Source organism: Vulpes vulpes, chromosome 12 (assembly GCF_048418805.1).
Source record: "Vulpes vulpes isolate BD-2025 chromosome 12, VulVul3, whole genome shotgun sequence".
In the NCBI taxonomy this organism is placed as follows: domain Eukaryota; kingdom Metazoa; phylum Chordata; class Mammalia; order Carnivora; family Canidae; genus Vulpes; species Vulpes vulpes.
Window position 1 is genome coordinate 169,749,148 of NC_132791.1, and position 24,703 is coordinate 169,773,850.

At 61.7% G+C, this 24,703-nt stretch overlaps 2 protein-coding genes and 1 long non-coding RNA gene across 7 annotated transcripts in view; 1 reads left to right on the top strand and 2 right to left on the bottom strand.

Moving 5' to 3' along the window:
- The window catches only part of NECAB2 (N-terminal EF-hand calcium binding protein 2), a 29,817-nt gene extending 17,472 nt beyond the window's left edge, over positions 1–12,345 (bottom strand). The window contains exons 1-5 of one of the 3 annotated variants that reach the window (XM_072731444.1): positions 12,314–12,345; positions 9,493–9,517; positions 4,301–4,409; positions 2,176–2,201; positions 1,955–2,052 (exon numbers count right to left, since the gene is read on the bottom strand). In XM_072731444.1, coding sequence (XP_072587545.1) covers positions 1,955–2,035 — 81 coding nt within the window. In that variant the 5' untranslated portion in view covers positions 2,036–2,052; positions 2,176–2,201; positions 4,301–4,409; positions 9,493–9,517; positions 12,314–12,345. Of the gene's footprint in view, positions 1–1,954; positions 2,053–2,175; positions 2,202–4,300; positions 4,410–7,492; positions 7,564–7,973; positions 8,225–9,492; positions 9,518–11,757; positions 12,032–12,313 lie in introns of those variants that run through there. The other 2 variants (XM_072731443.1, XM_026004906.2) reach the window with 2 other exon arrangements.
- Positions 12,346–13,111: 766 nt separating this feature from the next.
- On the bottom strand, positions 13,112–22,820 carry OSGIN1 (oxidative stress induced growth inhibitor 1). Of its 3 annotated transcripts, none has more exons than XM_072731440.1 (6): positions 22,691–22,820; positions 18,586–18,690; positions 18,034–18,170; positions 17,000–17,191; positions 16,776–16,867; positions 13,112–14,404 (listed from the first exon to the last, which is right to left on the bottom strand). In XM_072731440.1, exons 2-6 carry the CDS (start codon positions 18,650–18,652, stop codon positions 13,456–13,458), a joined length of 1,437 nt encoding a protein of 478 aa, XP_072587541.1. In that variant the 5' UTR covers positions 18,653–18,690; positions 22,691–22,820; the 3' UTR covers positions 13,112–13,455. The 3 variants fall into 3 exon arrangements, with proteins under 3 accessions (XP_072587541.1, XP_072587540.1, XP_072587542.1); XM_072731439.1 differs by lacking the exon at positions 22,691–22,820 and adding an exon at positions 21,281–21,484; XM_072731441.1 differs by lacking the exon at positions 22,691–22,820 and adding an exon at positions 19,121–19,194.
- Positions 14,757–15,570, top strand: LOC112924585 (uncharacterized). Its single transcript, XR_011996103.1, has 3 exons — positions 14,757–14,888; positions 15,231–15,389; positions 15,482–15,570. It is a non-coding gene; the product is annotated as an uncharacterized lncRNA (long non-coding RNA).
- Positions 22,821–24,703: the final 1,883 nt, after the last annotated feature.

Sequence of the window (24,703 nt, forward strand, 5' to 3'; positions counted from 1 at the left end):
ATACATCTTAAAAAAAAAAAAGTGCAAACGTGTCAACACAGATCGATGATATCAGTGAAGCACTGGAAATAATCAACAAGTTGCATTTCTACAACCAAAACTCTGCCAACAAAAGGAATGCCCACCGCTGCTGCAGAAACCAACCATCAGCGCCAGAAACACCCCAAGGCTGCACTGAACACGGCGTGCGCGCTCTTTCCGAGATCGGAAACTCCCAAACTGGCCCGAGTGGGGTTGGTAGGTGCCAAAATCCTCTCCCCGATGGAGAATTAGGTGGCCCCTCTGAAGAGTTGTGACCACAGACCAAGAAGTAACTGTGCACGGCAGTAACGCCTCAAGATGACATCGCAGGGAAGTGCCTCTGCCTCGAGGAGCCCCGGGGGGACACAGGCTATCGGGAGCAGAGCTGGGCTCATACTCTGGTCCCCGCAGGGATTCCAGAGTCTGGGGTCTCTCCACGCTCCCTTGCCACCCACCGCCCACCTGATACGTTCAGAACGTCCAACACAAAGTCCAGGCAGATGAACAATGACAGGCAACTGGTCTTACACAGTCTTTAAAATACGCTCTGAAAATCCAAGACTTGTGCTAGCAGGACGCGAGGACAGGAATGGGAACGTGGGTTCGGGGAGGCTCGGGATCAGGCCTCGCTCTCCTGAGACCTACAGGAGGAAAGGGATTCTCTGATCCGTGCAGAGCAGTAACTTGCTACCGTTTGACAAAAAACGTCGTCTTGCTTCTGTCCGGGCTAATGATGAAAGAGTCACCTCTGCTCTGTGCCAGGTGCTGTGCTAAGCAGCTCAGAGACCTTAATGAATTCATTCTCCCCTGAGGACCATAAGGTAAACACTGGCTGCATTCCGCAGATGGAGAAACTGAGGTTCGCAGTGGGAAGGGGCTAGCTCAGGGTCCTTCAGCCAGGTCTGCATCCTGCTCCCCACTCTCTCCCTGCATGCCTCGCTCAGTTGCTATCCCCCTCCCAGCTGAATGGCCCTCCTGTCACCCCTGGGCAAGTGCAGAGTCCACAGCCATGCCCCAGACCACCCGCCAGGTCCCTGCCTCAGCGTCTCCTCTCATTTCAGCCAGCAATGGTTCGTTCAGCCAACGGCCATCCAGCTACAACTCTGCAGGGGTCCCTCTTCTGAGCCTGTTTCCATAGCTGTGAAATGGGGCTGGTGACAGTGGCAGTGACGGAGTGGCAGTGACTACCCCCAGGGCCAGCCATTGTGGGTCTCAGCAAGCTCTGTGTGCACCTCTTCCCTGGATGCCTACCTTTTCAGCAGCCGCCGGCCCAGTAGGGTGCAGACCAAGGCTGGGGGAACGGGCTGCCTCTGCCCATGAACTTCAACAGAGACTGCACAACGCCCAGCCCCCACCTCGGGCCTGGCTCCCTGCCTTCCGTCCTCCTCCAGGGCCCACGTGCCCACAGGGGTGACGGGACTGTGGGCAGAGCCGCTGGGCCACCTCCGAGACCTCTCTCTGGAACACACAGGGGACCCTGCCCTGGGCCTGCTCCCCACATTCCTAATGGCCCTGCTGCCTGGACACAGTTCTCACGCCAGAGGCTGAGTCAGATGCAGATGCAGGACCCCATCCTGTAACTCTGCTACAGAAGGTGCCAGCCTGCTGGGTCCCCCACCCATCCCAGGATGCCGGAGGGCTCAGCCAGGCCGCCGCCCCCTCTCTAGGACTACGCACCTAGACTCAGTTCCACACAAGGGCCTCTTGCTCCAAACCAGACACCACAGGACTAGGCCATTCGCCAAGCCATTCCATCCACTTCACAGTGTCTATCAGCCCCCTCTGGGTGCCCCGAGGAAAGTCTACCCCAGAGCCAGACCCACCCAAACCCTCGGCATCACACATCCAGGGCCCCTTTGGGTGAGGACGTCCTGGAAGAAACCAAACCAGCACTGAGGCCCTGGAGCCCCAGGGGCCACCCACACCCTCTCACCTTCTTGGTGTAACCCATGGCCTTCAGGACGGAGTGATTCAAGGTCTCCAGGGAGGCCAAGACGTCCTCATAATCCCCCATGTGCTCCACAAAGTAATCTGACGGAAGGCAAAGCAAAGGTCAGGGGCAGAGGATGAGGAGGATCCCACCTGTGCCCCCGTCACTCCCCCAAGTCCCATCCCGCCACCCTGGTCCTGGTCCATGCAGAGCTGGGCACCTACCACACAGCTCCTTGGTGTCCACGTGGCTGCAGAGAGAAGGAGGGAGACTTGGGTCAGGCCTGTCCCGTCCCACCCGCCCTCCCCCTCCGCAGTGTGCACGGCCGGGCTGAAGTGCCCGCCGCTCAAGTGTGTGCGTGTGCGCACAATCTCTTTCTCTCTCTCTTGCCCACCCCACGTGCTGGGCTGGCCCTGTGAACCCTGCTCTGCAGGTGAGGCTGCAGCAGGTCAAGGATGACGCCTCTCCCAAGGACAGAGCAGGGACCCACACCTGTGTGTTCTCTGGCCCCACCACCACTCACTTCCTCTCCGTGCCCCTCCCCACCCCCTGCGTCACAAGCACAGGGGACCCGAAACACGGCTAGGCCGGGGGCTGGGAGAAGAGAGGGAACGGGACAGAAGGTGGGGGGCCCAAGACCAGTGTAGGCTGCCCCGGGGCCTCCCTATCTTTGGGTCCTGGGACAGCCCTCCTCGTCCCCACCCTAGCCCTGGTGCCCCGCATCCTCATTCCTACAACTCAAGAGGATAATGTCCTTCCTCGGAGGAGACTGGGCACCAGAATGCCACCCATGCTGGAGAAGCTGCGTGTAGCAGCCTCAGAACAGAGACATAGTGGTGCGGGGTGCTAGCATCAGATGCCGGGGACCTGAGTGTCTGTGCAGGTTCTGATAACCTGGCCCTTTCTGGGCCACAGTTCCCTGAGAGAGGAGGGGCTGCCCTGGGTTGGAAAGCTCCTGGAACCCCGAGTTCAGTAAGATGCTTCTACGTTCAGAGGCTTTGGAAGCCCCGTCTTGGAGCTTCCTCCAATTCACATCACATATTAGATATTCTGATAAGTCCTGCAGAAAGGAAGCTTGTTTAATTGTGCTTAAACTAGGATTTTACTAGTACTTTCTGATCCATGTGAACTGTTCTGGGCAAAAAGCCTGTTTAGCATCCCAAAGAATGAATGGGGATGCTGGAGAAGATAATACTAAAGTCTTTAGAGTTCGGACCTTCTGTGAGGTCACACACTCATTGGTTAAACTCTCCAACCAAAGCCTCCTTTCCCACCTGCCCAGCTGGCTCAACACAAAAGGCACCATGAAAATGAGTAAACCAAGAGGCTTGTGCTTAGCCCTTTCAGGGCTCCCTGGGGGCGCTGCAGGAACCACTCAGAAACCTCCATCTGTTTGCAGAACCAAAGCCCTTCACTGGGTCTACGGCAGGAAGGGCAGGAAGCCACTTCAAGTGGCCTTCCCCGGACAGGGACACCTGCCCACCCTGGTCCCCAGCCTGTGCCTCCCAGGACACTCTCAGCCCCAACCTCTGGTCCAGGCCATCACTGATTGTGCTGTGTCCCTTGCAAGCAGGCCTGGGGGCAGCTCCTTGTCCAGACCACCTCCAGCCTGTCTCAGGGGACCCCAACTCATCAAATCTGCTCCAAGCAGCACCCTCGGAACTCTGGTTCCCAGTGGGCCTGTGTGGGCTCGAGGAAGGTGACCGACTGAGGGGCAGAGAAGGGGGCTGGGCCTCATCCTGCTTTGGGAATCCTGTGGGGCTGGGGGGCAAGGGGTTAGGTCGTGGGGTCAGGTACCTGTGAGTAGAACAATAGAACGAGCACTTTGCGTGACTTAGGGATGGCTTAGGCCAGAGTTTTTAGCTCTGAGATGCAAGTTCCGGCGGTTACAGTGGGGTTTAGCTAGATACAGAGGAGTGAGGTTAAAGTCAGAGCTAGGATTGTATCTGGTCAGTCTGGTTTAAGACAAGAGCCGTGAGATCAAGGTCACGGAGTTCAGGTCGGACTGCGGAGGAGCACCAGGTGCCGGGGTCAGAGCTAGGCTGAGTCGGCAGCAGGTGGAGGCCAACTTCCCCCGTGTTCGTGCTGCAGGATCGAGGGTCTGTCCCTTCTTAGCCATGTGTGCTCAGGAAGGACAAACTGCCAAAGCAATGCCAACTGCCCACTTCCCAGGTCACCCCGGCCAGTGGGGGGCCAAACAGATCCGACTTTCGGATCAGTGAATGTGGGGATGTTCTGGATCTCCTGTTCCTCCAGGGGAGTGGGAAGGAGAGACTGATGCCCTAGCTGAGGGGAAAGACGGTCCTCCCCAGACCCCCTGGACGCCCCAGCGACCAGGGCTTCGCTCACTTGGTGTTGTCAGAGTCGATGGTGTGAAAGAGATCCTCCAGTTCCTTCTCATTGAGGACGCCATCTGCGAAAAAGAGCTGGAATTCCTCCAAGGACAACTTCCCATCGTCTGCAAAGTAGGGAGGAAGAAGGTAGAGCAGCTGGTGTCTAAGCGATAAGACGTCCCCCAAATCCAGACAATTTCCAAATCAACAGATAAACTCCGGCCAGATCATCTCCGTCCGCCCAGCGAATGCCCAACTAAATGAGAAAACTCTAGTTCACAGAATATCGCCGACTTATCCGGCTAATTCCCAGACCCACACCTCAACACCCACTTACAGATAATCCCCAAACTGGCAACCACCACAAGCAGCAGCGAGTTTGCCAGGGCTCGTCGCTGATGCGCTCAACTACGGGAGAGCACCTGTTCCGGCAGGTGCACCTCTCTCCTCACCTGCCGACCACCTGCAGCTGGGTGTGGTTTAAGGCGGCACTGCACGGAGGCCACGGGGTGTGATGGCCATTCTCTCTTGCTTCCAAGTGCCCCCCCCATACTTGCATGCTCTCCAACCTCAGCACCCAGGTCCTGACTTGGGGGAGGGACACCCCCCTCCCCTCTGCCCCTTCCTCATGACAAACTTCGAGCCCAGACCTTCATGCGGTCTGATGTGCAACAGCTGCCGACACTTGGCAGGGAGTTCTCACCCTGCCAGAGACCCAACCGTGAAGACGCCAAACCGCAAGGGAGGGAGGCACCCAGGCTGCCCAGGGCCCAGCACGGTCCCACCCTCTGTTGCACCTCTTCTCCGTCCACACACAGGACCCCTGGGCACCAGCATGTGTGTGGGGGGCAGTCTCCTGGGCGGGGGGCAGGTGGTCACTGAGGGAGGGGCTCACAGCAGAAGGGCAGTGACTCTGGGAGAGGCAGATCCCACACTTCCACCCTCAGCCTCAGCAACTTCCTTCCACCTGGGCATACCTGCGGAGCTCCTGCAAGGACTTCCACCACCCCCTCCTCAACCATCTCAGCCCAGCTCCCGCTGCTCCTTAAAGGAGCCACACCTGTGGGGTGGGGGCCGTGGGAGTCAGAGGGAAGGAAGCCCCCAGCCCCTCAGCACAGACCCCCTTCTATTCCAGCCACTCTGCAATCAAAGTCCCTACAAGCCCACATGGCACCCCTGTGTGGATTAGAAAGAGATGCCCCTTCCTGGTCAGGAGGGAGGAGGGATTGGGCAGAGGGAGAGAATCTCCAGCAGACTCCTTATTGCACGAACCTCGATCCCAGGACCCCGAGATCACGACCTGAGCTGAAATCAAGAGTCGACATTCAACCGACGGAGCCAGCCAGGCACCCCCATTCTTGTATTTTAAAGGCTCGGGATCGGGATGATCTAGCTCTGCTCCCACAAGCTCTGCAGGGGCTCCCAGTAGAGCGGAAGTAGAAGCTCAGCGGAGGGACAGCCTCGCACCTTGCCTCGGTTTCCCGCCCCGTCTCCCCTCTGGCCCAGCAGGCACACGGCGTCAGGGGCGGGGAGGGGGGATATGAATGTGCAACCTCCCAGCTGCCTCACATCCGGGCTCCACTTTCAGCATCACAGAGGGAAACGGGTTTGTAAGTTTCAAATACAAGAGTCCCCTGTCCCCAAACACAGCCGCCCCGCCCCGCCCCGCCCCTGCACACCCAGAAAAGACCACTGTGGAAAGGACTTCCCGGCACCAGCTGCGTAGTACGCAAGCTCTCCGCTGGCTCTTTCTAGTCTGTGAAAAAGAGGACGCTTCCCTGGTTTCCTCTGACAAGACTGCTGAGAAAAACAAGGAAGCACCACGCAGAATCACGGCCGACACGTGGGCCTCTTTCTACGCATTCGATTTTCACAAGATTCCCATTTCATGGAGTGGTAAACCGAGGCACAGAACCGCTAAAGGTATCACAACTGGTGTTAGAACCTCGGCCAACGGGCCCCCAAGCCCATGCTCTCACGCCAACCCGGGGCAGAGTCTTCTGGCCAGAAGACCCCCCCACCGTGCCCCCTAACTGCCCCCCCCCCCAGGGCTGTGTGCAAGAGCTGAGGCCATGCTTGCACTCAGTGGAAGCGGCGGTGATTGGTCACGGCGGCCACGGACACAGCGCGGGGGGTGGCGGGGGGGATCTCTCTGCTTCCAGCTCCTCCGGCCTCCGGGTTCCTCCATCCCCTCTGCCCTCGGGAGAGCAGGCGTTGGGACGCCCACCGGGCCGCCCGAGCACAGTCCTCTCGGCTGACATTTACCTTGAATGTCCTACCACAGCCCTAATGAACCCAGATCCGCTAATGAGGGAAGTAACATCTCCTACCCAGGCCTCTGTAGCATCAGAGGAGCAGGCCTGGCGCCCCTCCCTCCCAGCAAGGACCCCGAGCGGGCGTTTGCAGGTGTCTTCGCTAATTAGCATGAGCTCAGCCTCTGTCGCGGTGACCTTTCAAATGCCAGGAGTCTGCATGTCCATGTCCCTGGAGAGACATGCACTCTGGCGCTCACCCTTCCGCTGGACGCCACATGCCACCGTCTGGGCTTCATGCCCCAGGTGTGGGCAGACCCTGACCCCCAGCCTCCCCTAGGAGTGACGACGGGGCTATCTCAATGAAGAAGCCCGAGCCCTGGGAGCTGCCGGCACAGGCCAGACCCGAGCGCCTGGCCCTGGGATCCCGGAAGCTTGTCCAGGAGACCACACCCCACCTTGCACCCCTGGGTCGCTCTTGTGGGTGCCTGGGGCAGGGCAGGCACCCACCTGTGTTAAACTGCTCAGTGCGTGTGCGCTGTGTGCAGCTCTGGCTGCACCTGCGTCCACACCTACTCCTAACCCCCAACCCACACACGTTCTCAAATGGGGCCGGGCGGCATCAGAACTGCCTGCGTGGCTCCCCAGCCAAGGATCTGCAGTCCCGCACCTGCGAGCTCTGGGCCTGGCTTTTGTCATGTCTAGAAAGAGGGTGATGCTTCTGATCCCAGCAGTAGCACCGTAAAGCCCCAATGAGGTCGATGAGTGGGTGCTCAGTGGCCGCCGGCAGCCCCCCCAGACACAGGTAGGAACTCCCCAGGGAGCACAGGTGGGAACCCAAAACCTGCTGGCAAACCGTGGTGTCCGAGCCCACAGGTGGCACGGGTGCCTGGACTCTGTGCTAGCTCCAGCAGGGCCCTCTGAGGGGGGGTCCCGGCGTCATCATGCCCACTTACAGATGGGGAGACTGAGGCCTGAGGTCACAGAGCTGGCAAGTGTCAGAGCCAGGACTCGAACGCGGCAGTCCCTGCGACAGAGAAGGGATTTCACCTGCTTACAGGCCCCAGAAGCTCCCCTGGAACCCACATCACATGCCCACATCAACCCTGGTGACAGCCTCCCGGGGGTCCTTGCGGTGGCCAGGAAGACCTGAGGTCCAGGAGGAGGACGGGCCCAGCCTCTGTGGGGGCCGCAGAGCCACGTCGAGGGACCCCCACAGCTCTGCTCAGGGGGTGGAAACACGGCCTCTGACAGGGCAACAGGCGACAAGGAGGAGTCCCCATCTGTGCCTGAAGGGAGGCCAGTGTGCCACCCACACCTCCCACCGCAAGCAGGTGCATGAGGCACCCAGGTCCACACGTGCCATATGTCCAGCAGTACCAGAGAGACACGGCCATGCAGACAGCCGCCGTGGGGGGCCCCCCCGGCCAGACTCACGCTGCACCCCGTGGCCGTGCACAGCTGCGCTCAACGAGGAATAGACCTGGTACCTGTAAGCGTACAGACGCTGGCTGAGGACCCACTGGGTGCCGGGCATCAGGCCCATGACAGGGACAAGCTCTGATTCCTACCGGCCAGGGGCTCACGATCTGCCGAGGGGGCCTGGCCAGCAGGTGAAGGTGACCACACAGCCCCTGGTGGCTGCGCTCTGAAGACGCCACAGAGACGCCCATGTCAGGGATGAAGCCCCTCGGCCCCCTGCTTGAAGCTCAGAGGCTGTTTGGGCCTAGAGGTCACAACTGCTTCTCGAGGTCACTGGAGGCCCCCCACATCCCTCTCCCTCCTTCCTGCTCCAAATGGGACTGCTGCTGAGAGTCCCGTGTCCCAAGAGGCCTGGGAGGCAAGGGGGCAAGGGATAGAGACCCTGAGGCCCTGATTCCAGGCCAGGCTTATGTACCCCCAGCCCCCAAGGCCTCATGTTCTAGCTCTCAACACCGGGGTTGGGGAAGGGTCAGCAGTAACCCCCAGGGTCAGAGGGACAGGGTGCTGGGGACCCAGGTTAGCGCTGCCACCATCACCTCCAACCATGCATGAGAGGTGCTGGGCCCCAGGGCCATCTGCTCCCCACCTTCTCACATCTCCTCCCTACATTTTCCCAAAAGCCAAGAAAACAGGCAAGTTAAGCGTTAGCACCCCACTTTAGAGATGAGAAGCCTGAGGCCTGCAGAAGGACTGTCTTGGCTAAAGTCCACAGAGAGCTGCTCTGGCCCCAGGAATAAGGACCACGGTGTTTACATGAATTTGTGCTGCTCCTTGTTGCAACTGTCAGGCTTGGGGGGCGTTGGGAAACGTGGTCATTCTCAGGCCCCCACCTTCCTTGTACGGGGGAGATTGTCGAAGTCAGGAGAGGTGCCGTGTCATGAATTTAGTGGCCGTGACAATGTGCTGCTCACATCACTGGGGAGGATGCCTGACGTGGGGAAAGGTCCAGGCGTTTGCAGCACAAGCTCCACTGCCTTCAGGCAGCTGGGTGACCCTGAGCAAGTCACTGACACCCTCTGGGCCACTACGGAATCATCAGGACAGGAGCAACAGCACCGAGTATATTAGGTGGCAGCGAGGAAGACCTGTGCCAGGGCCTGGGCAGGGCCTGGAGTGAGGCTGAGGGCTTCCTTCAAGGGTGCTCCCTAGGCAACCCCTACCCGGGCTGCTCCAGCCCAGCCCAGCGGGATGAGGGCTGAAGTACACCAAGCACCTACTATGTGCAAGACATCCTGGCATCACAGACACCAACTCCTTGAATCCCTGTGGCATCCCTACCAAGCAGGAACTATGTGAATTCCACTGTGAGACAGGGAAACTGAGGCACAGGGCAGAGCCAGGATTCGGCTTTCTGACTTCAGAAACCATCACGTACAAGGCAGTCCGTGTCCCAAGCCCGGGTCCCTGCCCCCGAAGCGTCAGGACAGAAAGAGCCAGGACCTTGTTCAGGGGACAGCCTGGGAGGGAAACTCACCATTTTTGTCCGCCCGGCGGAAAATCTGCAGAGAAGAGAAGTAGAGTCAGCCTGGGCCCCAGAGGGGCAGGCGCCCTCCAGTGGCTCCCAACTCATCTTGAGATCCCACTCCTGGGGGGGGGGGGTGCAGGGGGGCCTGAGAAGCTGAGCAGCCCCTCCCCCAGGAGGCCCCGGCTGGGATCCAGGGCAGGAGGGATGCTTCAGGCACAGCCCTCCCAGGCGCCTGCGAGGAAGCAGCACCCACTCTTCTTCTGTGCCGACATGCGCACACACACGTGGACACACACGCTCACACCGATCCACATGCTTGCGGGTGTGCTTGCAGAGCCAGCAGTCCACGCGGCCTCACCCACTGTGCTACGCTCAGTCACACAATGGGAATCTGTGTCCCACGGACACAGCCACACGCCTCATACCGCTGCACCCCTCTCGGAAGCCCGTGGGAGCCCCGATTTCCCCCCACGGAGGTTGGTTTAGTGTCAACAGAGATGTCTGCTAAGGGAACCTCCAGGCCTGGCAACTGGGCCAGCCAGGGGCAGCGCTGGATTATTTTTCAGGTGGGGGAGTGGGTGGAAGCAGGCCGTGAAGAGCTCAGAAAGCCAGCTGCAGGTGCCAGGTTCTGGCTGCACGGGGAGGGTGTGGGGGAGGGATGGGGGAGTGACAGCCACCCCCCCAAACCTGAGCTGAGACCAGATAAGTCCTCCTGGTATTTTTAGAAGAAGGTGAGCCAGGTGAACAGAAGGAGCAGGGGGAGGCACCAACCCCTCTGACCATCTGACCTTTGGTGCTTGCCCTGGGGCCAAGGACAGATGTCTCCCCATCCCTTCAAGTACTCGAGACTGTGACAAACTGAAGCAGCAGCTCAGAAAGGGCTTCCTACACATCACCCCCCTCTTCCCTCAGCTGAAACCCTAGCTGGGGGTGCTCGAGCAGGAGCTGCCGTGGCTGGGGCAGAAGGGAGACTAATTAGCAGAGCACCCATTCCCCGCCTGAGCACTCCACACCCCGGCTCCCCACTGCAAAGTTCTCTGGGGCCGGGGTCCCCCCTGCAGGTGCCCATGCTGGCCACGCCAAGCAAGTGAATGGTGCAGACCACCTAAGGTGGCTCCAGGAGTCCTCTCCCCACCCCCACTCATCACTCCATCTCCTAGATGGAGGAGTCTCGGAGCCCACCTGCACCAGCACCAGGAGGACCCCGAGCCTCCTGCCTGCACTGCTGGGAAAGGGAAGGGTCTGGACAGGGTTTCCCTGCAAGGGTGGCCCCGGTTTTCCCGCACGAACTGTGTGGGGGACCTGAGAGAGGATCTGGCTGTGCAAGAGTGTGTGTGCGTGTGCGCGTGCCTGCATGTCTCTGGGGGCAGCCTCCAGCACCCCACAGCCCAGCTCCCCCTTCCCTGCCCAGCCCTCTCTGCCCAGGGCCAGCTGTGGGTTCCAGGAGAGAGGAAGGAAGGGGGAGAGGAGATCCACGCTCCCCCAACAATCAGACATGCAGACACAACTGACCCAGGAGCCCCCGGGGCCCAGGACCCTCCCCGGGACATGCAGGTCCCGTGGCCACGCGGGCTGTCGGGACTGGGGTGGTGCCCGGGCAGGGCCCCCGCCGCCTCGCCCGCCCCCACGCCCCCACCCCCAGCGGCCGCCCCGCAGAAGCTTCCTCCCACTCCTGGGGAGAGGGCGGGGGGGGGGTGGGCTTCCCGGGGGGGGGTGAGGTGGGCTCCCGGGGGGGGGGTGAGGTGGGCTTCCCGGGGGGGGGTGAGGTGGGCTCCCGGGGGGGGGGCTCCCGGGTGCGCCGGGCGTGCAGGGGCGGAGGGCCGACGCGGCTCAGGCTGGAGCGGGGCGGGGAGCCCGGGAGGGTCCAGGCGGCCCCGGTCCGCTGAGGGGGGGACAGGAGGGCGCTTCGCTTCCCGAGAGCTGCTGGCCGCGGGGGAAGGGGCTTTGGGGCGGGAACACGCGGGCTCCGGGTCCGCGGCCAGGATGAGGGTCGGCACCGGAGCCTGGGGCGGGCGGGAGGGGTCTCGGAGAAGTGACCGGGCGCGGCGGAGGGAGCGGCGGGGGCGCGGCGGAGGGAGGGGCGGGGGCCGGGCCGAAGGGTCCCGGCCGGAGCAGGTGGGGATCCCGAGCCGTGGCGGGAGGGGCGGGGGGCGCGGGGCGCGGGGTCCCGGGGGCGGGGGGCGGGGTCCCGGGGTCCCGGGGTCCCGGGGGCTCGGGGTCCCGGGGGCGGGGGGCGCGGGGCGCGGGGTCCCGGGGCCGCCGGCGCGTACTCACGTCCAGGATGACCGCGGTGCCCCCGCGCGGGGAGCCGGGGCCGGGGGCGGCGGGGCCGGGGCCGGGGGCGGCGGCGGGGGCGGCGGCGGGGGCGGGGGCGGCGGGGCCGAGCGGCGCCCGGGGCTCGCCCATCCTGGCGCCCACCCAGCGCAGCAGCCCGCCCAGCGCCCGGCCCTGCGGCGGCGGCTCCCGGAGCAGCCTGTGCGCACCGGCCCTGCACAGGCGCGCCGCCCGCTCGCACATCGCGCCGCCCGCGCCGCCCGGAAGCCCGCCGACCCCCGCCCGGCCCGCGGCCCGCCCCCGCCCCCGCCCCCTCCCCCCGCCCCTCCCCGCCCCTCCCGCCCCGCCTCCCTCGGCCCCGCGGCCGCGGCCACCGCGGGGGGGGCTCGCCCGGACCCCGGGCCACGTGCCCGCGTCCCCCGCCCCGCCCCGCCCCGCCCCGCCCGGCGCCGCGGCAGGGGGTAACCGCGGGGGGCTGCGGGGCCGGGCCCAGCCCGCGCACGGAAGGGGCGCCCGGGAGGCCTGGGGTCGGGGCGCGGGGCTGCGCGGCGCGGACCTGCCCCGGGGGCCGCCCCTCCCGGAGCCCCCAGCCCCCCGCGGCGCCGACGCAGGGGCCGGAGCGCAGGTGTCCGGCGAGCCCGGGGCGCCCCCTGCTGGCGGCAGCTCCGGGAACCGGCGCCCGCGCGCTCGGCCTCCCCCGCCCCCCGGGGCCTGCGAGCCCCCCACCCCCTGCCGCAGCGGAGCGCCCGGCCGGCGCCCCAGCACCCTCTTGCCCTCACGCCCCACCCACCACCATCCACCTGTCGGAAGGATGAGTGAGGGCCTGGGACTGGGCGGGGGCGGGGCTGCCCTCGGCCTCCTGGAACCTACATCCCAGCGGGGAGTGAGTCCGTAGATAAACCAACTATTACTTCTGAACGCCCCGGAACCTTGGGCCACCAACGGGACTGCCCTGGTGACGGAGGAGGCTGCCTGGAGGAGGTGACCCTTAGGTTGACGGCAGTGGAAGAGGAGTTAGAAGGGTAAAGTGTCCTGGGTGGGAGACCCGCCCCTGCAAAGGCCCTGTGGCCGGTGGGAGCTGAGGGAGCATGAAGGACTGAAGAGACAGTGTGACCAGGAGGGAGGGTGGGAGACAGTCAGGGGCCAGGCTGGAGGGGTGGGCAGGGCTGTGAAGGCCTCCCCAGCATACCCTTCCCCACACACATCCTCCCCTCACGTCCCTAACGCAGCTGTACCCAGACTTGGGCACCATCCCTTATCACAAAACTCCCCATCCCAAGGACCTCCCACATGGCCCTGTGCTTCCCGGGGCACCCAGCCCCCTCCCCACGCACAGAATCCTCAGACACGGGAGTGGAGGCAGGCACTGGGTTTAATTGGAACCTGATTCTGGAAGCAGTAGAGCCTGGAGTCCTCTTGGCTCAGCTGGCCTTGGTGACCCCAGCTCTTACCAGCAGCTTTCACCCTAAATCACCGCCCCCGCCTGGCCTGCAGCATCTGTTCCCACCCTGATACTAGTCTGAGTCCCGGCAGCCTGGGCTCCCCACTCCTCTTCATCCAAGAGGCCTGTCGCCTGGGCTCACGGCCCCTCCTGTCTCCTGCCAGGAGAGGCCCCCTTCTCTCACTGGGGCGTCCAGCAGGGCCGTGGTCATCTCCCTTCCTCTTTAGGGCCTGGGTACGAGGATGCCAAGCCCGGTGCTAGGGCGGCTTCCTGGCCTCCTTCCTCAGCAGGGAGCTGGCCACTGCCAGGGCTCCACCCTGCACAAACCGCACAAAGTTGTCCCCAGCCAGGGGCCCCACGGCGTACAGGCCCTCCTGCTGGGTGCTCTGGTAAGTAAAAGGGTCCACGTCGATGGGGTTCCTTTTGGCGCTCAGTGGTAGGTCGGGGTCCACAGCCAGGTTGGCGCCGGCCCCGGGGAGGAAGGACAGGTCCGGGTGGGAGCCGATGAGCACCAGCACCAGGGCAACGCCAAAGACCTTCTGGAGGCCCTGGGTGTCCCGGAACACGGCCTGGCGGTCCTCCTTGAGGAGCAGCAGCTGGTGCTCGGGGAGGCTGCGGTAGCCCTCGTAGGGGCTGGGCGACAGGATGGACTGCTCCCGCATCATCTGATGCACCTTGTGGTACTCGGGGTACAGCATCTTGGGCAGCTGGTTGAAGACCAGGCCGGGGTCATCCACGGAGCGGCGGAAGGCGTGGATCACGGGGATGTTGTAGTGGCGGGCGTAGAGGACCGCGTCGGCGGCCGACAGCCCCGCGCCGACGATGAGGACGGGGTCCGAGGCCGGGGTCACTGTTCCGGCCCTTGTGGCCGCCTCCAGGGCCGAAAGCTCGTAGTGGACGAAGGGCAGGGCCTCCCCGGGGATGCCCAGGCGTGCCGGGCTGTCGGATGTGCCCGTGGCCAGGACCACATTGCGGGCACATAGGGAGAAGGGCTGCTGGCTCTGGTCCTCCGTGGTCAGGACGCCGCTCACCTGGAAGAGGGGGCTGGAGGCCAGAGCCCCGGAGCCACCAGACACAGGTGTCCCCCACTCCACGGCCGTGACCACGGCACCGGACACAAAGTTGTGACCCAGGCCCTTCTTGGTCACGTAGTCCCTGTAGTAGTGAGCGATGTCCCCAGCTGTGGCTCGGCTGTTACGAAGACCTCTGAAGGGAAGGATTCAGGGGGGCGGGTGTCAGAGAGCAGACCTGGGTGGAGGGCCACAGTTGGGGGTGACCAGGCCGGCGGCTGGACTGTGGCTCTGCCTCCCCCGCTGTGGGACTTAGTTTATCCCCTCGGAGCCTGCAGCTCGTCATGTGTAAAACAGAGCTAATGCAGTTTCCTCAGTAGGGTGGGGTTGAGACTGTGGTCTCTAAAGCCAGGTGGCCTGGGTTCAAATCCTGCTGGTGAGCTACGTGCCTGAAACACTCCATGCCTCAGTTTCCTCATTTGCACACAGGGATGATGGTGGTGACAGAGTGATTTCACGCGGCTGTTGAGGGTCGGCTGTGATGTGCACAGAAATCGTAGGATAGAAGCTGCCAGGTGGTGGGGGGCAGGGAAGAGTCAGCCACTGGTCCTACCTCCAAAGACTAATTACGAATCTACACGAAGGTGCTGGGCTTCCATCTCTCCCAAGCTCGGAAACAGGTAAGGCTGCTCTACGGGGTTAGCGGTAGAGAGTGGCTCCCCTGGGGCGGGAGGAAGGGGGCCGTGATGGGGACGGTAAGAGCAGGGCTGCGGGGGGCAGGGGGCCTAGTTCTTGCTTCTGGGCAGCTGCGGTGCAGGTGTGTGCACTTTGAGGCACTGCAACCACCTGTGTGCGCTGGAGTCATGCACTTTCCTCTAGGAAAGACTGTATTTCAACAACAGGTTCACTTCAAAACAAGCCGTGCAAAGCACTGGGCATAGTCCCCTGCACGCACAGCCCCAGCAGACTGTTATTATCGGGGTTGCTACTCTCGTTTTCACTTTTACTGCCGCTCCTCCCAGGGCAATGACCGCAGGGCCAGCGTCTCCAGGTGCCTGAGCTACGGGCTTCGGCAGGATCTCAGCTCCTCCGTCTACCTGGGTGACCTGGGACGCGTTACCTACTCTAACCACGGACGTGTTAAGGGCGATCCTACATGGGGCGCCTGAGTGGCGCAGTCGGTGAGTGCCTGACTCTTGGGTTTCGAATCCCGCACTGGACTCTGCACTCAGTGTGGGGTCTGCTTGTCTCTCTCTCAATTTAAAAAACACAGAGAATCCTACGTGACACCCAGCAGGACCAACGGTAGCACCAGCTCACATCGCATCCCCCAAGGCCATGCCACGCAGCCCAGCCCGCCGGTCTGCTCCTGAAACTGGAACTCTGCTTTCTGTGGGTTTGTCACTTTCCCCTCTCTGAGTAAAAACTGTTCCAGAGAACGGTCCTAAGGTGCGACATCTAGGGTTCTTTCTAAGAAGCAAAGCCCCAGGACTGGGGGTAGGGGGGGCTTCGGAGCCCTGGCGGCACCAGGAGGGCAGGGAGTGTGGCTGCCGTGGGTGTGGCCCGGCGCACAGGAGCAGGAGCAGATGTGCTTGATGGGGAATACCATGTGGCCCCGTAAAAGACAGTTGCAAACGCTGTCTTCACCACGTGAAACCCTTATGCCTGAACGTTAAATTTGAAAGTGAAATATAAAAGTATGTCTACGATTAAAATTTCAGTTCCTGTCGCTCTGTTGACACATCCCTGCACTAGCCTGGGTATCTTCCTGCCAAGTCTGCAGGGACACAAAGTCTTTGTGAAACTGAGTTGCTGGGTGGGGACGACCAGCCTGTGTCATGGCACCTGGGGTCGGAGGGAACAGGGTCACACAAGGTCAGCCACCACCCAAGTGGCGACCCTGCACCCACCCCCCTGGAGCACCCGGGAACTTGCTGCTTCGCTCCCCAGGATGAGCAGGGGCTGGAATTCATTTGTTCAGTGATTGGGCTTTTTCCTGCAGGATGGTCAGACGTGTGCAGCGTGGTCATGATGGAACAGGAAACAAGATGGAGGAGGATGGGGGGAAGGACCCCCAAACGGGACAGTGATGGGTACAGGCATGGGGTTGGGGTGAGTTGTCTTCCTTTTCTATATGTGGTTATGATTTTATTGCAAAAGCATTTTTTTTTAAAGGAAGTGCAACCTCTTAGCTGATCTAGAAGTGGAAAGATTATTCCAGGCCAGGCTTGAGCAGGATGAAGGGCAGCAGGGAGGCCAGAGGGCCAGGGAGCCTGGCCAGAGGCACAGAGCAGGGCCAGCCATCACGCCTTCCTTAGAGGCCGGGACGCTCCCAGGGACCATGCTGGGGAGTTATGCATCAGACTGGCAGGCTCCTGGGGTGAGTCCAGCCCCCTGTGGGCCCAGACAAGTCCTTTCCCCAGTGGAGCCTCCATATCCCACCCTGGAGTAAGAGGAAGGGCAGGCTAGGGGAGCCTCACAGCCCCTATAGCTCTGGCTCCTGGGCTGCATGTGGGGGTGGGCCCCGCTCATCCCTGTCCACCCCGGGCTTTCCAGAGCCTCCTCACCTTCGCTTCCTGCACATCCACTCCTTGACCTGCAGGTCTGGGAGCCCCATCCACTGGCCTTGGCTAAGAGTCACCATGGAGCCTTCGATGGACTGTGAGCAAAAGAAGACCTTTGGTCCAGGCCTCTCCTAGCCCCAGCCCAACAAGGAGGCAGGGAGGCAGGGCATGGGAGGCCTTGACTTCAGGCCCAAAGCCCCCCTCATACTCCCCCAGCCCCCACTCACATGCCAGGCTCCCCCAGGCAGGTTCCGGCCTAGGACCATGTGGGGGATGGCTCGCTCCTTCTGGTGCTTCCAGGTGAGAACGGACTCCATGTTTCCCCCAAAGTCTGTGTCCGGGCGCAGGAGGGCATCAAAGAGCAGGGCCACAGGGCTTTGGGACCGGCCTTCAAGGCCTTCGGACAGGTAATCCAGGTCCTGGAGGTGGTGCATAGGTCAGAGGCGCTAATGGCGCAAGGTTGCCCAGTCTCGCACCCTCAGCCTAACATTAGGGAGGTCAGACAAGCTTGGAAAATGCTGCCTCGCAGAAGGAGATAATGCCCATCAATGCGGTAAAGGCTCTGACAAGTCCTGCAGCCGACTTTATACATTGAGTTTTGCCAACACTTACTGGGGTAGGAGCATTTTGTCTGTGGAACTAAAGTCCCGTAGGAGGCATTTCGAAAATTGCTGATCTGGACCAGCTTACTTCCTCATCAGCCAATTTAAAGGTGGGAGGGGCTAGGAGGATAAATGATGTCGGAAGTAGAGGGAGTGGACGATGAGTGGCCTTCTGGAAGGCAAGGGGCATGGATGGAGGATTGGTGGGCCCTCTTGGGCAGGGGTGTAGCAAACCAAAGTATTTGGGCAAGATTTCTCAACTTAGGTACTACTGACGTTTGGGCAGACTCGTGCTTTGTGGTGGGCACGCTCCTGTGTACCGTAGGGCGTTAAATGGTATCCCTGGGCCGGGACCCTGTGAGCCAGTGGGGCCACCACTCCAGTTGTGACAACTGACGTTGTCTCCCGATGTTGCCAAGTGTGCCCAGGAGAGCAGGTTAGGACCCACCCACCGGTCTAGGGGATGTGAGACAAGCAGGTGTGGAATTTGTTGGTCTCAAGAGATAGCCCTGGTTCCTCTTGCACAATTTCCCTGCCTGACTTTGCGGTCTTGCGTGTTCCCCATTTGGTCCTGTGTCTAACAAACATGTGTCTTTATTTTTGCCCTGCCTGCCCCGGGTGGGCGTGTCCCCTGTCCCACCCCCAGAGCTCGGGCCTACCTGGTCCAGGATGGAGACCCCCGGAGCCTCCGTGAGCTTCCTCTGCAGCAGTGGGTGTGGGTGGACAGCATCCGGTCTCACATAGGGGGTGTAGCCAGACAGCAGGTAGGACAGGCAGATGCCCGAGGGGCCATTGCCTGCGGAGAGAGGGTGGGGTCAGAGGGCGGTGCTTTCAGGTGCCAGAGACCACCAGCACTGAGGGCTTTGGTCTTGACCTGACCGGTTCATTGGTTTGCTCTTTATTCATAAAAATCAAACTAAAACAATAAGCCAGGGCAGGGTGGGTGGCTCAGCGGTTTAGAGCCGCCTTCAGCCCAGGGTGTGATCCCTGGATTCCGGGATCGAGTCCCATGTCAGGCTCCCTGCATGGAGCCTGCTTCTCTCTCTGCCTGTCTCTCTTTCTCTCTCTGTGTCTCTCATGAATAAATAAATAAAATCTTAAAAAAAAAAATACTGCTCTTGTAAAGAAAGGCCCGGCCTGGGCTTGCCTGGCTCCTGACCTTCCACCCTAGGGGCTCAGAGCAGCACCCTCCCTGCCCTGGGTGCACTCACCAATGATGAGGACAGGGAGGGGCTCCGAGGCGCTGGTGCCAAGGTGGTCCTTCCTCCAGTTGCTCATGGCTGTGGCTGGTGGGGAGCTCGGAGCTGGCAGCTGACCTGGGGGAAGGGGGGAGAAGAGCCACTGGGTGAGCCTGCGGTGTCATGCACTCACTTCCCAGCTATAGGCTGCAGGGTGTTGGCCTGTGGTGCTCGGGGTCAAGTCCAAGGTCCTTGCTGAGACATATCAGGCCACTCTTCTGTTCTTCTCTCCTCCTTACACCTGTTCTATTCCAAACAAACTGCCTCCACGCCCCCCCAGCCCCGCTAGACAGGGTCCCCTCTTCCAGGCAGCCACCTCCATCTCTGGGCCCCACCCCACTCTCCCCATTTCATCAGCAGATGAAAGCTTATGGTGCATCTTCTGTAAGGCCTCCTGTGCCCCGCTGGGGGCAAGCCCTGCCTAGCACTTTTGTGACCACCACAGCACCCACCCCCCAATCTAGCCCTCAGGTCTCTGGTGCGGCCGGGGGGACTCTGGAGCCATCACCTGGCAAGGTGCTTCCTGCTGGTGACTACAGCCCATTCCTGCACCTCTCCGAGTCTGGTTCCTCATCTATAAAATGGGAATAATGATGCTCTCTACCCCGTAGCGTTGTTGGGGGAGGGGACACAGTGAGGTGATGGCCGTGACGCACTGGCTGGAGCAAATGTGCCCCTGAGAAAGGACCGGAGCTCACTGGCTGCTCAGCGGCTCAGTTGGAACAGGTGGACTTGAAACTTTGGAAGCCAGAGTCCTAGGGGAAGAGGCCTGTAAACTTGCTCGTCTCTGGGACACCCGCGCCCCCTGCTGGCCACAGGCCCACATCACATCACTCATAGGGCCCTCAACCCAGTTCTTGGCGTTGCAGGCGGGGGCAGGGTCCAGACCCACCTGCACCACGTCCCCCAAACCAGCCTCCGGCCTCACCCACTGCCCCCATCCCCTGCTGTCCTGATGGCCACAAGGCAACATCCACACGGGCGTGTGAGGAATGTGTGGCTTTTTGCACGGACCTAGCTACTTCTCACGCCCTCCTCACCCTGACCCACGCATAAAGTACAGTCAGTTACGACCCCCCTGCACAGACGTGTCAGCTGGAGCCCAGAGAGGGCACACAGATTGCTCAGCATCATGAGGCTGGCTTTGAAACCCAGGGCTAAGTGGTGCCGAGGCCACTGTGCGTGCCACTGGCCTGCCCCAGGGGGACCTGGGGCTCAGCCCAGGGTCTCTCTCTCTCTCTCTCTCTCTCTCTCTCTCTCTCTCGCGCGCGCGCACAGGAGGGAGCAGGCTGTCACATGGCCTGGACCACCCAGAGCAGCGAGGGATGGGGGCCCAGGGCCCAGGGCCACTGCCTTCAGAATTCTTCCAGAGAAGGCAGAAAATTGGATTTTTATGTGCATTCTCAGATTCAGAAAAGTGGGCAACTAATTCACATTATAAAAAAAAGAAAGAAAGCAATCTTGAATGGTGACAAGACATGATCACGGCCGGAATATGACATTTGATATGTGCAATGACCAGCATCTACCCCCAGGCAGGTCCCGAGCGGGTGGACAAGGAACAGCTCTCACAGTGACGACGGGCCTTTCTCCCCGCACTTTACAGTTTCTAAGGGGCTCACACCTAAGTGACAGCACTGGGTCGGGCAACCCTGAGAGCTGAGCCGTGTCACCTCCTCCGCTGGCAGGTGGACAGTGAGGCTCAGAGGTGAAGACACAGCGGCAAGTGGCACGGCGGGGGTGTGTGTCAGGGACTCCCTCATCGGTGCTCTGAGGTGCCCTGAGCACTGCCCTCCTTGCCTCCGCTGGGGCCGGGGCCCAGGCCCATGGACGGCCTCCTCCTCCTCCTATCTGGGTGAGCCCCAGGTCCCCAGGAGATGAACAAAGTGGCATCAGGGACTGCGTGGCCTTCTCCATACCTGGTTCCCTGCAGGGGATGTGCTATCTGCCCCGGGGCAAGGGTTTCGGGGTGGCACCACCACCACTTACCAACACCACAAAGGGCCAACATTTCTGCACGTCTGTGAAGAGCTGGCTAGGTGCCAAGCATGTTCTCAACACTTTATACACATTAACTAACTTAATCTTCATTTAACTGGGCTGTTATATGTACTCTTACACTCAGACCTATATTATAGATAGGGCAGTGAGGTCAGGGAGCCGGCCTCAGGAGGACAGGGTGACAGGGTGTGACAGCTTCTGCCAGGGGCTGAGCCGAGCCAGGCTGACAGCACAGCCTACCCATCTGTCCTTGCTCACCCTTCTGCTCTGTCCCCTGCGCTGGCAAGGAGGCCACGGGCCCACGTTCCCCACTGGGAGGGAACAGTTTCTCACTACCTGCTGAGCACTGGGGGACCCTGGTGGTCCTGGGGACACTCTCTTCTGGAATTTCCCTCACAGCCCCAGGGACCCACCTCAAGTCTCTACTGCCCTCTGGGGACCCACGCGATGGCCTTGCTGAGAGTTCCCTATGCCCTACAACTTTAATTCTCATGGCCACCCACTTCACTGATGTGAAGACTGAGGCTCAGGGAGGTGAGGCCATGCCCCCAAGGTCACAGAGCCAGTGGGTGACAGACCTAGAGTTTGACCCCCGAGGCTTGAATCCACCTGAACTCCCCAGAGCTTCTGCAAAATGAGCATCCCCACCCTGGGCCACGCCTTTCACCTTTTCTGTCCCTTTGACGGTCCCCCCCCCCCTTCCTGGGTGAGAGGGGCTGGCAGGAGCCCTTGGTGTCTTGTCGTGCTTCCCAGGAGCTGGAGGGTCCCATTTACCACCATGGCTTTGGGCTGCAAGTCCAGTGCTCCTTCCCGGAAGCCTCTAGATGCCATACACATGAGGTCACCACCCAGAGGTCACTTCCTGGGCAGCATCCTGAGGCCCCCCAGCAGCTGAGCGCTCTGGTTACCTTGGAAGACCGCGCACCCCGCCGACTGACAGCCCAGTCTGAGACCAGTTCCATTTTCATTTATGCGCTTTAGTTTTGTGGCCTGGGAACGGCCAACTCTAAGTGCTAAGTTTTTGTTTGAGTCCCTCTGGGCTGAAGACGGCAAGTGCCAGCTGAAAACAGCTCAGAGGACAGACGCCACCGTTCACAGAAGCAAATAAGCACGAGGAGATGGCAGCGCCGGCAGCTCTAAATGATGAGGTGTTTCCCTGAAGCTCCAGCCGCCCCGACGCGGGCAGGGCTGCACTCACCGGGCACCGCTGGGGCCCTCGGCTCGCCTGGCTCTGAAGGCGCCCCCAGCCCTCCCCTCCCTGGAGGGTGCTCCTATCCCGGTTGGGGGCGCAGACCGCGGTGGGGCCCGGCCTTGCCCCGGGAATGCCCCCGACAAAGCCGCCGAGCAGGGGTCCTGCCCGCAGCACCTGCTGGCGGGCGGGCGGGCAGTGGGCGAGGCCCCGGGGTCCGGGTCGGAGAGCCCGCGCCGAGGTGAGGGAGGCCGCGGGGGGTGGGGGGCACTGCCCACGAGGGCCGCCTGCCGCACTCCCCTCCGGGGCCCTCCCCACGGAGCCCAGTCAGCCTCGGCACCCCGGGCACCCCGAGCACCCTGAGCACCCCGTGCACCCCGCGCACCCCGGACACCCTGAGCACCCCGGGCACCCCGGGCACCCTGAGCACCCCGGGCACCCCGAGCATCCCGGACACCCTGAGCACCCCGCGCACCCAGGGCACTCTGAGTACCCCGGGCACCCCGAGCACCCCGCGCACCCAGGGCACCCCGCGCACCCCGGACACCCTGAGCACCCCGGGCACCCTGAGCACCCCGCGCGCTCAGAGCACCCCGCGCACCCAGGGCATCCCGAGCACCCCGGACACCCCGCGCACCCCGGGCGGCCGCGCTGAGCAGCAGCGCAGGGACGGAGCAGCGCCCAGCCCGCGGGACCCAGGCCCGGGGGGCCACGCCTCCCTTCCTGCCCGAGGCGCGTCACGTGGCGGGGCGGCGGGGCGGCTGCGGGGGCGGCCGCGGGCACCGGGCAGGCGCGGCGGGAGCGTCGGGCCGGGCCCCGCGGGGCCCCCCGCCCCCTCCCCCCTCCCCCGCCCCCCCGGCCCCCCGCAGGCCCTGCCCGGCCACTCACCTGGCGGCGCGGGGGGCGCTCCGGGAGCCTGCGCCGAGCCGGCCGCCGCCCGTGGGGACCGAGGAGCCGGTGCGCGGCGGGAGCCCGGGGTATTTCACGGGCCGGGAGGAGGCGGGCGGGGGCGGGGGCGGGGCCAGAAAACCACTTTCATAAGCGTGAGTCAGCAGGGGCGCCTGGATGAATGAACTTGCACTAGACCCGGGCGGCCTTAAAGGGCCCCGCCGCGGGGGCGGGGGCGGGGGCGGGGGGGGCTCGGCCAGCACACGGGGGACCGGGGCCCGACCCAGCCAGCCCAGCCTTACCCCCTGGGGAGGTGGCCCCCAAGGTGGAGAAAGACCCCCTGGATGCGCTTGGCGCCCCCCCTGCCCCAACCACGGTGACTCCCAATGCTCGACACCCAGTTCAAAGCTCTCTGGCATCAGCCTGCCCAGGGTGACGGGGTAGAAGCGGGCCCTGCCACTTCCTGGGCAAGCTGCCTCAGTTTCCTCATCTGAGGAATGGGGCTAGCGAACACCCCCCTCCCCCTCCTGGGGTGGGTGCGGTTCTCGCCTGCCTGGTTCACGGCTTCCTAACTCAATTATTTTTTTTTCTCTGCATCACCTCGCATTTTGCTGACCCTTACTTCTTATTTCCTTGTCTCGCTCCCCAGCCCCGGATGTGGGTTCTGTGTGGACAGGGAAGTGTTTCGTGTCTGCTCTATGGGAGTCTAGGATGGTGTTGAGCACATAGTAGGTGCTCAGGAAGGAAGGGAGGAAGGGGCAGAGCTGGAACACTATGTGGCCGTAGACCTTGGTGCACATCAGCTGTGATTTTCATCATTGATAGGATTGCTCATCCCGTCATCCCCTACTGTCTGGGGACTAGCTTGTAGCTTGGGGAGCCTGTGGGAGGCATGGGAGGCACTCGCCTTGCATGCAAAATTTAAGGGATCACCTAAAACAGTGATGAAGAAAATAGTATTTTAGTGCAATTTTTAAAAAAATCAAAATTAGGGGTGCCTGGCTGCTTCACAGGAGGAGCATGTGGCTCTTGGGATCATGAGTTTAGTACCCAGGTTGGATGTACAGGTTACTTAAAAATAAACAAACAAACTTAAAAAAAAATCAAAAGTGATGCCAAAAAGTGAAAGAGAAATGAAACATTAAAATTTCAGAACCAAACAGGATCTGTCACAGTGTCGTGCTGAGCCATATTGGAGCCTGATGCAAGAAGAAAAATCAGAATACTAATGCTGTCTTTATTTAAAACTTTGCTATTTTCTTCATCTTGGATTTTTGGCATTACTCTTGATTGTTAAAAAATATCACAGGAACGCAACACTGTGGGTCTCGGTTATGGGATGCTTTTGGTGCCCTGGACAGTTTGTGCAATCTCTCTCCTAGTGTGGGGTCTGGGGCTGGGATATGCAGAGTGCAGAAAGTGGGAGGGAGGACGAGGAGGTCAGGGGCCAGGTTAGACTGTAGGGCTCTTTTAGGGACAGGGTTTGGCATCCCACCAATGAAAGATACCTCTGAGGATGCAGAGTCCTGCTGGGACCATCAGAGACAGATAGACAAGAGGCGGGAGCGGGGAGCAGAGTCTGAAGGAGGGAGGGAGGGAGGTGACCTGGTGTAGGGAGGGAGGGGTTAGGGTGGGTGAACCCATGGATGAGTGGGCAGCATGAAAAGCCAGGCTGAGGAGGGAGACCCTGGGCTTAGGGAGGAGATTAGGGGACACAAGCTGGGTGGGTGACTGCACCAGGCCAGGTGGGCCCCTGCACCTCTCTCCTGCCTCTGCTCTCCTCCTTGGAGACTCATAGGTATGTGCTCTGTGTCCACAAGCCACTCTCAGAAGGGCCCTGCACTCAGTTTAATGCTCTGCTGTTCCCATTTTAAAATCCTTATTAAGGGGCACCTGGGTGGCTCAGTGGTTGAGCCTTTGGCTCAGGTCGTGATCCCAGGGTCCTGGGATCGAGTCCCACATTGCGCTCCCCTCAAGGAGCCTGCTTCTCCCTCTGCCTGTGTCTCTCCCTCT

Coding starts and splice junctions, on each gene's coding strand:
- OSGIN1 (XM_072731439.1), bottom strand. CDS start 21,383: ATGGGACCCTCCAGCTCCTGGGAAGCACGACAAGACACCAAGGGCTCC. Junction 18,691..21,280: donor CCGTCAAAGGGACAGAAAAG/GTGAAAGGCGTG, acceptor CCCTTCCCCCAG/GTCAGCTGCCAGCTCCGAGC. Junction 18,171..18,585: donor CCTCCCTGTCCTCATCATTG/GTGAGTGCACCC, acceptor CTCTCTCCGCAG/GCAATGGCCCCTCGGGCATC.